Genomic DNA, 10,555 nt, shown 5'->3' on the forward strand with positions numbered 1-10,555 from the left:
TCTTTGAGTGAGTCATGATATGAGTCCCAACTATAACAATTCAAGGAGTGCAAAAGAAGAATGATAGTGAGTTTCTATAGGTGTTAGTAGTTAGACTAACTAGGAGAACTTTAAGATAGTCCTATAATGAGAACTTGTTTCTCCTGGCAGGGGTTGATTGCTAAGGGAATGGGTGGTAATGCAAAATACTACAGTGTATATATATTCCAAAGAATTTTATAGTAAGTAAACTACCAACAGAAGCAGGTCTCTTTTCTGTCTAATGCCAGTGATTTGTTGCCAGTTTGTTAAATATGGAAACTTTTATTTTAATCTACCCTTAATACTGTTAATTGCTCTGAGTTTTGCTATAACCTACTTTCTGACCTATATTATTTATGGCATCATTTTAAAAATGGGTAAATTGAGAAGGCATCTAGATCGCATCTTATTATAACAAACCCCCAGGGCCATTCTTAAGTGTATTGTCGCATGGTATCCTCATATAAATAAAGGACAAAGAATAGGTTTAGCTCAGGATAAGGAAGACATGAGTTCAAATTCTTCCTCTGAAACACAGCTGGGTGACAAGTAGGAATTTAACCTTTCAGTGTCCCCAAAGAACACCTCCACACTAACAAAACAAGTTATCACTCTATGTCATTAGGAAGAGTTCACTTCAGTTTACTAGCCATGAAGCTAGATAGTTAGAAATAATGGCCTTAGCCTGTGGGGAGTAGGAAGAAAACAGAATGTTTCTGTGAAAGAAGCTAGATAGTGAATTAGTTGTCAGAGACTGCTCCAAACATAGGAAAGAAAATCCTGTGGCAATTGCCTACACCTGTCTTTGTCTGTGCGTCCTATTGCTTGTAATGTAATATGGAAGATTTTGGTCAACTTTTCTGGGCAAGGGTAGTTGGGATGTCTGAGATGGAGAGTGATAAGGGGAACGGGAAGGAATGAGTGAAAAAGCATGTATTAAAGTACTTTTTGAGTGCCAAACACTGTGCCTGAGCACTGGTGATACAAAAACAAAAGCAAATCAGTCCCTTCCCTTAAGAGGTTTACATTCTAATAGAGGGAGACAACACGTAGGGGGCAGTGGTGGGCAGGGATGGGTGTTTGGGATTGGGACATCACAAGGGATGGTGAGTATAGTGGTATACTATATATGATGGTGAGCAGAGGGTATAGTTAGTTTACATTCCCTTAACAGTGCAGTGGCAGTATTAATTTGATTATGGTTTTGTAATCGAGGGTAGGAAGGAAGATGAAGGGGACTGGGGTGGAATGTGAAGCATGCCTGGCTTGGGCAGGATTGCATAGGCCCCTAGGTCTGAGTTCTGGAACTGAGAAGGGTCAAGTTCCTTAAGAGAAGTAGTCAGGGAAGTTAACGGTTCAGTGCTCTAAAGGTGCAGTGACAGACAGAGCTGATGACAAGAAGATGGTGACAGTAGAGATTAATTACTGCTTTTTAGCTGTCCTCACTTGCTTCCTCTCTTTGACTTGCCAACTTTTTCTATTTATTTCACTTTCTTTCCCCAAAGTAAATGCTGCTGCCTCCCTAGCTTCAAGATAGAAGACATGAACATTGAAACTGAAAGCTAGATACTGAATTAGCAATGTTATAGGAATTGAGAGTGCCAATGATTAAAAGATAGGATAAAACTTAAATTAACCTTGTTCCCCATAAGTACTTAGATATCAACTATAAAGGTAGAATTCAAAGCAGACTAGAGTGGTAGTCATCCAGTACTGAGGAAACAAAATAACAATACCAGTAGGCATTGATACTCAATAAATATTACTGATGAGATGTTTCTGTGGTCAGTAGCTAGCCTTGCTAATACAACCCACTCATCTGCTACTTTTTCTTTACACAGTAACTATGACTGACTCTTCCTTAGGATGGATTAGAATTAATCTCAAAAAAATTTTTTTTGTTTGTTTTGCTCTTTGGAGGGGGGAAGGCAGGGTGGTGGGGTTATAAGTGACTTTGCCCAAGGTCACACATGTTAAGTGTTAAGTGTCTAGGATCACATTTGAACTTGGGTCCTCCTGACTCCAGGGCCAGTACTCTATTCACTACACCACCTACCCACCCCAAGTATTTTCTCTATCAACGAAATATAATGTGTTCTCACTGTGCCTGTGGCCAGGCCTTGAACATACTTTAGTTGGGGCAATTAGGTAGTACAGTAGATAGAGCACCTGCCCTGGTGTCAGAAGGACTTGAATTCAAATCCAGCCTCAGACACTTACTAGTTGTGAGACCCTGGACAAGACTCTTATTCTGATAAATAAGCCTCCATGAGCTTGAGTAGAAGAGCCTGATCTGTATAATGAGTGGTTTGAGCTGATGATTGATTTCATACCTGTGTGAATTAATATATCAAGCACAGTTTGCTTAGTGAATTCTTAGGTTTGACTGGAACCAGACTAAATTTAGTCATTTTTACTTAGGCATCATCATTCATCTACTGAATCATTCAGCATTTGCATTTTGCTGAGAATTTCATGTTGGAAATCTTAAGTCATCTTTTTGAGCATTTTAAATACTAATCTACTATTTTCCTCGTCTTAGCTGTATGGCAGCGTTTGGGAGAAATTGCACCGAGCCTTTGCCATATGGAGTGGCTTTGGTATGACCTTGACTGGCGTACACACTTGTGGAGATTATATGTTCAGTGGCCACACGGTTGTCCTGACTATGCTGAATTTCTTTGTTACTGAATGTAAGTACCATCCCTTTGTCATCGTGACTTTATTTTTCAAGTCCTTAGTGAAGGTTTGGGGAGTATTTCATATGTTAGTGTCCTGTCTGAGCAGAATGTGTGTTTATAAGCCAATTTATGGAATATATGACGAAGACTTGCATGTGGTTTTAAATGAAAATTTATTGGGTTTTTTTTTTTTTTCCAGATACACCAAGAAGCTGGAACTTCTTGCATACTCTGTCCTGGGTCCTGAACCTCTTTGGGATCTTCTTCATTCTGGCTGCACATGAACATTACTCTATTGATGTGTTTATTGCCTTTTATATTACCACGAGACTCTTTTTGTATTACCACACTTTGGCCAATACCAGAGCATATCAGCAGAGTAGGAGAGCAAGGATCTGGTTTCCCATGTTTTCTTTTTTTGAATGCAATGTTAATGGTACAGTACCTAATGAGTATTGTTGGCCTTTTGCAAAACCTGAAGTAATGAAAAGATTAATTGGTTGAAGAATATATCTTTACAAAGGGTTCGTGATCAAATATACAGATATGGTTTCAAAAACTAATAACTTTATTTTTTCCCCTTTTGTGTTTCTGAATGCCTTGTTACTTGGCTTGTTAGTTGACAGAGTGGGACTTTCTGTGCTTAGCAAGGTCATGGTTGTAAAAAGTAAGCCTTGAATAGTCAAGAGTACTCAAGTATTTGAACAGAAAGCTCAAATAATCTTTCCTTTTGGGGGAGGGACAGGGAGAGAGAATACAGATTTTGTGTTAGTATTTTGAGATAGGTATATTTCTTGTTGAAAAGAAGATTTTTCCTGATTACGGCATGATTATATTCAAAAAATTATATTTTGGGGAAGCTGCTTCCAATTGTCTTCAAAGAAAATCCATGAGCAATACTTGTCATTTAAGCAGTTCTCACTCTTTTTCTCTCCATACACACAAACACATATGCATATATATGTTCAGAAAGTGTAATTCTGAATGAATAAGTTTTATTGGCTAATAACTGCCTTCTGAGTCTGCCATCCCTAAGAAGATATTGTGTTACACCAAGATGCCTGAAACTAGGAGAAAAGAATAAAAGGGGCATTTGATGGGGTGGACAGAGTGCTGATGATAAAGCCATCAACAGATGCAAGTCACTGATTCTACTGCATTTGTGACCAGAGGAGCAAACAATATAAAATATTTCCTTTCCATTTGGGGGCCTCAGTTTAGCCTTCACTTGATAAGAAGAGATGACCACATTCATTGAAAAATAACTATGGTTTAGTTTTAGTGATGTCATCTTGAACAAACTTGTACTTTTTAAAGTAAATTATTTAACTAGAGAAATGGGAGTTTTTTCTAGTACTGAACAAGATTTTTATGCCCTGTATATAAGGAAAATAAGCATGTGATTATTTTAACTTATGAAAAAAAGCTTAATAGCAAATTGCAGAACTTTTTCCCTTCTGTTTTTGATTTTTGGGGTTTCTGGTTCCAGCTCATTGAAAAATGATCACATATATAGAGACTCAAAGAGAGTTTTGTTTTGTTTTTTAAACACAAACTTGTAAATACATTCTTTTTATAAAGTCTTATTTCAGCAGCGAGCACATTAGATTAGCTGCTTGTTTACAACACTAGAAGTTAAGTATACTGAATAATTTAGCTTCTGAGAGATCATTGGTCACTTTTATGGAATGATTCTGTTTTGTGGTTGTGACTAGAGAATAGTTATAAAACTGGAGTTTTGAAATCTTTGATGGGCATATGTAGTCTGCCCTGCTCTCAGCCATCCTCTGAAAACCCTGTGGGTGAGCTTAGCCACTTGAAAGCTTCATTGTGCAGTCTGAACATTACTTTTTATACATAGGAAGTTGGAGAAAATGCTTGGAGTCAAAGCATTTGCCTTGAGGCCAACCTAGTAACAACCTGCTCCTTCTTTGCCTTTTTCTTTTGGCACTTTAATTAATCTCCCGCCCATTAGCTGCAGAGGACCCAGGATGGATTACAAGGGGGGAAGTATTATTGTCCTAGCAAGACTCACCTTGGTACTAGGTGACCTCACTTTTTGTTGGCTCTGAACTTTACCTTTAAATTCACTCCTGAATGTCCCTAGGAGATACCAATGTGGAACAAGGCTAATTTTAAGTTTTATTATGCTCTGTAGTCCCTAACACTTAAAATTCTTCTAATACCTTAGTTTGTCAGTCTTGTCATATTGGGGGAGGGGGAGGATGCTGACATTTCATTCAAGGAAATTGCATTGTCTTGAAGGATGATTGTTTCTATGCTAGAGTAGTTAATATTAAACTGATCTGCCCCCTCCCTTTTGAGGTCAAGAGATGGTCAGTGTTATTGCTTTATTTTCTGAGAGGCAAAAAAAAATTGGACATCCCCTTTTGAACTCAAATACAGTATAGCTTAGCTAGGGAAGGTCAGATAATTGCTTCTGGAGAAACTTTTCAAAATATAACATTAATTCAAATATGTTAAGTACCTATTTAATGATCGATTTTTTCCCTTTTTTAGTCTTTATTTAATTTTTAAGATTCATAAAGAAAAATGCAATTACCTTTTCAGAGATAATGACTTTGAGAGCACCTGTCAACTGCTTTTGAGCTCCATTAGCTGTCAGGACTTAAAAAATAACTTTTTAACCTGGCATTTACTTGTATCTATTGTTGAAGCAAAAAGTAGAGGTTTATAATTTATTATTGTAGCTATTTTAAGACAGTGTTTACATAAACTAAAGTGATCATCTCAAAGGCTCTTTCCTGAAAGACTTTGAGACAAAATTCTTTTCAGTTTTTTAAATGTGAAATATATCCTTGTCATTTTTTTGTCCAGATATTTCCGATTTTACCTCCAAATCTTTTTTTTTCTTTCTTAAAAACCAAGCCATAGTGATGATAACATTTATGTTTACATTTTGGGCTTCAATATATTTGGTCAGAAAAGCTATACACTCACTAGGTCTACATCATTGTTTAATGACATTATGGTTCTACCACTGTGAATTGGTGAGGCACTCACATCACCAAGAAATCAGGATTTAAGTTTCCCCATTTTCAAGGTGCTGTGGAGTCATGTGTAGAAGGAAAGATAAGGGTTTGAGTTTGGCAAGCAAAAGTAGGTAGTTTCCCTTCTGGCTCTGATGTAGTTGCTGGGGTTCTGGGGCTCTAGGGTTCCGTTCCTTAGACTAGCAAGGGTTGCAATTTTAAGTCACTACTGAAGTACAGTGGGACAGTCCAAAAGGGAAGTCCACCATTGATGTGACAAATAATGGGCCCTGCTGTTCTACTGCCTTCCTAATGCCTCTTTTCCTCCCTTGCTCTAGTCTCATGTGGCCAAATAGAGCAAAATCACAACCAACTTTGTAAAAATTGGAAAAGGTTGGAGTCTCCATCTTTTACATCTTACCATGGTTTTTTGGTTTTTTTGAAGGAAGAAATCAGAACCTTAGATTTGGAGGCAGGGACTTGAAATAAGTGTGAGTTGTTCAAAGACAAAATTCACTGACTAGAAACTTGGTGTTTCAAAAACAATTTTAAGAACAACATTATGAGTATTCTTCCTTTCTTTTTCCTTGTTGTTTCATGGAAGTCCAGAAAGCCGACAGATACAAAAAGAAAATAAGAGATGGCATCCAGATAGTATAATGGATTTAGTTTTCAGGGGATCTGTTTAAGAAAATGTTAGTTTAATGTAACTGAAATACTAACACTAACCTGCTGTTTGTATTCAGCAAAAAATGAATATCACTATTTTATGTGAACTTTTTTTGTTATAATTACAAAATGAGTACTCTAACCAAATCCTTGTTTTAAACTTGCTAATTTAGTAAACTTAATTTTTATGGTCTTTTTTATAGACTTCAAATATCACTAATAAATTATAACAAGTCATAGCTAAGTCTAGTAGAAATGTTCAGTTATTTAAGATAAATTAAAATGGACTCTATTTAGAATAGTTCAGTTGCTTTTAAAATAGTATCAGTTTCGTTTGGATGTTTTCAAAGCCAACTGAGGTATGCTAATTTAGTATCCAACTTTGCTTAGCAGGTTAAAGAGCTTGTTTTCAACAAAGCTTAGACTGAATAAATTATGGCTGAAAAGGAGGTGAATTTGTCAATGACATCTAAGGCCAAACTATAAAAAGTAATTAACAAACCAGATTTTTCCCCCAATGTGTTTTAACAGATTTGAAAAGGTTGTAATTAGTATGGGAGGAAAAAATTGGCATCACCCACCCCAACCTACTACCAATTTCTGACTATAATTTGATCTACTCTTTTTTGTAGTTACTCCAATTAATAGCCTTGATTAAATCTATAAAATATAATTCAGTCACCAGGGACTGCTTTTTTTTTTAATGCCTTCTTCCCCAAACTAACCAAAGGGCATTGCAGCTCCTTATTCAAAGCGTTCCACACTTCAGCATGATTTAGCTTGATCCTTGAAGGTGGGAGAAATATTGTGAAAGGGCATGTTCTGTGAAGAAGTCATGGTAATTTTTTTTCTAGACCTATATGAAAAATCTAAGGTGCTGAGTTGACTAAAGAATGAAATACAGTTAGCCACATGATCAGTTAATCCATTGATAAATTAGTAATATCACCCTGTTTCATTGAAAGTCATTTTTATTTTGAATTAGTCTGTTGGCACTATGGAGTACTTTGGTTGATAGCAAAAGACATGGAAACTGGTACTTAATGCTTTGGGGGAACCAATGCCAACTCACACTGAAATAAGCACGTTTTCCTTTGAGGGTTGTTCCCAAGTATCTCCCTATTCCACAAAGAAACTAGTGTTACTTGAAGGTGTGAGTCCCTGTGGCAGCCGTACCTTGAAGCACAGTATTGTAAATAAGTAAATATTGTCTTGATTCAAAATTTAAATCCAGATTTCATTAATATATTATTTTATATCTTTGTTGTATCAAAACATATTTAAAAGAACTAAAAATAAAACATTTGAAGGCTGCATTGAGGTCTCATTTAAAGACTTTTTCATTATTATTGAAGCTGTTTAAAAAATTAGCTGTTTGTACTGACAAAGCAGAGTACAGCAAGGGAAGTTAAGAGTCCTTGCAAGTAATTCATGCTGGATATTCTTGTCCTTACTAGGACACAAGGCACTTTCTGCATCTTCCCTTTCTGTTTTATAGAAAGAGTATTTCATAAGGCTGTTGAAACAGTTTTGATGGGAGGGGATGGGAAGGACTCAAAAAGGGGGAGGAAACTGCCTTAGATTCCATTTAATTTTTTAAAAATTATTATTTTTTATTTTTATTTTAATAATTATTTCTCCCTCCTCCTACCTCCTCCCCCACCAATTGAGAAAGCAAGAAATATTATACATATACCCTTTATACATATGAAGAAGTAATGCAAAACATTTCCACATTAGCCATGTTGCAAAAAGAAGAAAAATGAAGTGGAAAAAAATGCTTTAATTTGAACTCAAAAATTCATCAGTTCTCTCTCTGGAGGTGGATAGCAGTCCTTTGTAATTGTCATAGATCATTGTATTGGTCAGAGTAGCTAAGTCTTTATAATATTGCTGTTACTGTGTACAATATTTTCCTTGTTCTTCCTGCTTCGTTCTGCATCAGTTCATATAGTACTTCACAGGTTTTTCTGAAATCATTCTGCTCTTCATTTCTTAGAGCACAGTAGTATTCCATCATAATCATATGCCACATCTCAGATTTCTAATTCTTTACCACCACAAAGAGTTCCTATATTTTTGTGCATATGGGTCCTTTTTCTTTCATCTCTTTGAGGTAGAGATCTAGTAGTATTGCTGGGTCAAAAGATATGTACAGTTTTACATACTTTAAATATATATTTTGACATAGTTCCACATTGTTCTCCAGAATGATTGGACCATTTCACAGCTCCACCAGCAGCTCATTAGTGTCCCAATTTTTCTATATCCCCTGCCTTAAATTGCATTTTAACATCTCTTTTAAAAATTAGAAGTTTTATAGGTTGTCATAGTCTTGAGTCAGCAACCAAGGGTAATAACAAAAGTACAGCAGAAAACCTTGTAAGAATGGGTCCTGATGCTCTCTTCAGATCTACAGAGCAGTGGAAAGGTCTCACCTCTCAAGTCACCAATGCATTATTGATCTGTTCATCCACTGAAATTGTTTTGTAAAACCACAAAAGCAGATAATCTATCCAGGTAGTGATACTTTCTCATCAAAAACTTTTCATCCTTGGTATAAGGAAGATGCTACCTCTTTCTTAGAGGAATGGAGACATGCCAGGTACCATGCTAAGTGCTATATAAGTATTTCATTTGATCCTCACAATCCCTCTGAAAGGTAGGCACTATTGTTACCCATTGTATAGGTGAGGCAGGCGGACTTGCCCAGGGTCACACAGTACATGTCTAAGGCTGAATTTGAACTCAGGTATTCCTGACTTCAGGTCCAGCACTCTTATCCACTGTAGCACCCAGCTGTTTCTAGCAATTTAGAGTATGTGTGAATTAGATATGTTTGTGTATATAAAAGTGAAATTTCAAGTGTTTAAAGAGGACAACACCTTTCATTAAAAAGTATAAATGTATACAAGGTGCCCCAGTTTTTATCCTTGTAAAACTTAACTACACAGACTTTTGGGGTGCCCTTCATAATACGGACATGGAGACAAAGAGATGACGATATTCAGTTTCCAATGTATTTGTTGAGAGTCTCTTCTGTATAGTTCATTATTAAGTGCTGTGGATGATAAAAAGAAATCTTAAAGTCCTTACCTCGATGAATTTAAAATGTGGTTGAAGGAACACACCAAAAATATTTAAAAGATAGTATTTAACAATTGACATCTTACTCATTGGTCAAGGTCCACTTCAAATGCTAGCACTGCCATTAAGCTTCCTGATCTCACTTTTCATCTATTATGGGCATTCTGTAATCTCCCTAAGTACTTAGATATATTACTCTTACTATATTTTAAGCTCCTTGAGGATGGTAGATACTAGGAAGTATAGGATTTAGAACTGGGAGGGACCTTAGGTCATCCAATTAAAACCTCATATTTACAAGGTCAGAGTGGGTAGTGAAGCCAACTCTCCAGTGCTCTTGCCCTTATATCGCTGTTCCCCTGACTTATCAACCATATCCCCTCATGTTTACTTAGTACTGTGTATGCCTACCACATGGTTAGTGTTTGAATAAATGACTAGTAATGTAAGGTATTGTAGTGCTGGAAAAACAAAACATTTTACATATGGGAACGTCGATTCATGAAAGTTGTAACCTGCTCAAGATTGTGAAGCCAGTAAGTTCCAGAGCAACAATTAGAACCCTTGTCTTCTTCCTCAGTCCAGGATTCTTGTCATTGGACCATTAGGAACAGGTTGTAGAAGGTCTGGGATGGCAAGCTGAGGAATCTGAACTTTCTCTTAGTGGAGAACCATTGGGAAAAAAGACGTAGATTTAAAGGTAGAAATACAAGGTCCAATTGTGAATGAGGCTGAGAACAGCTAGAGGGTGGGGCAGAGAAGGACAGAAAAATGAGTGAGCACTAGAAAGTGAAGAAAAGAATGGGTAGAAAGTCTCCAAATAGCTAATCAAAGAAACACTAATTGTCTATGCTTGGCTTCAGCATCTTTGGTTTGCCATTTTGGGACCTACTTCTTGTTTTCTTTCCCTCCTCTATAGATTTTCTACCTAAGGGCTTAAACGAACAGTTAAGACTTCAATGTAGAGTAACCAATATGCTGATTACTTAATCTATACCCAAGAATCTCTTGTAATCTAATCTTTGCTGTGTCTAAATTGATTGGAGTATTCTGGATTGTAGTGGTGTAAAGTGGAAAGCAATACCACTAGCGCAAAAGCCAGCAAGA

General features: G+C 36.5%; 1 protein-coding gene across 3 annotated transcripts in view; it reads left to right on the forward strand.

The window, feature by feature from the left end:
* The window catches only part of SAMD8 (sterile alpha motif domain containing 8), a 56,736-nt gene extending 49,059 nt beyond the window's left edge, over window positions 1-7,677 (forward strand). For all 3 annotated transcript variants that reach the window (XM_069068295.1, XM_069068294.1, XM_069068296.1), the window contains exons 5-6: window positions 2,564-2,714; window positions 2,902-7,677. In XM_069068295.1, the coding sequence (XP_068924396.1) occupies window positions 2,564-2,714; window positions 2,902-3,206 (456 nt within the window). In that variant the 3' untranslated portion in view covers window positions 3,207-7,677. The remainder of the gene's footprint in view (window positions 1-2,563; window positions 2,715-2,901) is intronic.
* Window positions 7,678-10,555: the final 2,878 nt, after the last annotated feature.

Source organism: Petaurus breviceps, unplaced genomic scaffold, assembly GCF_028583685.1.
Source record: "Petaurus breviceps papuanus isolate PSGF00001 unplaced genomic scaffold, PetGlider_PUasm1.0 90762, whole genome shotgun sequence".
In the NCBI taxonomy this organism is placed as follows: domain Eukaryota; kingdom Metazoa; phylum Chordata; class Mammalia; order Diprotodontia; family Petauridae; genus Petaurus; species Petaurus breviceps.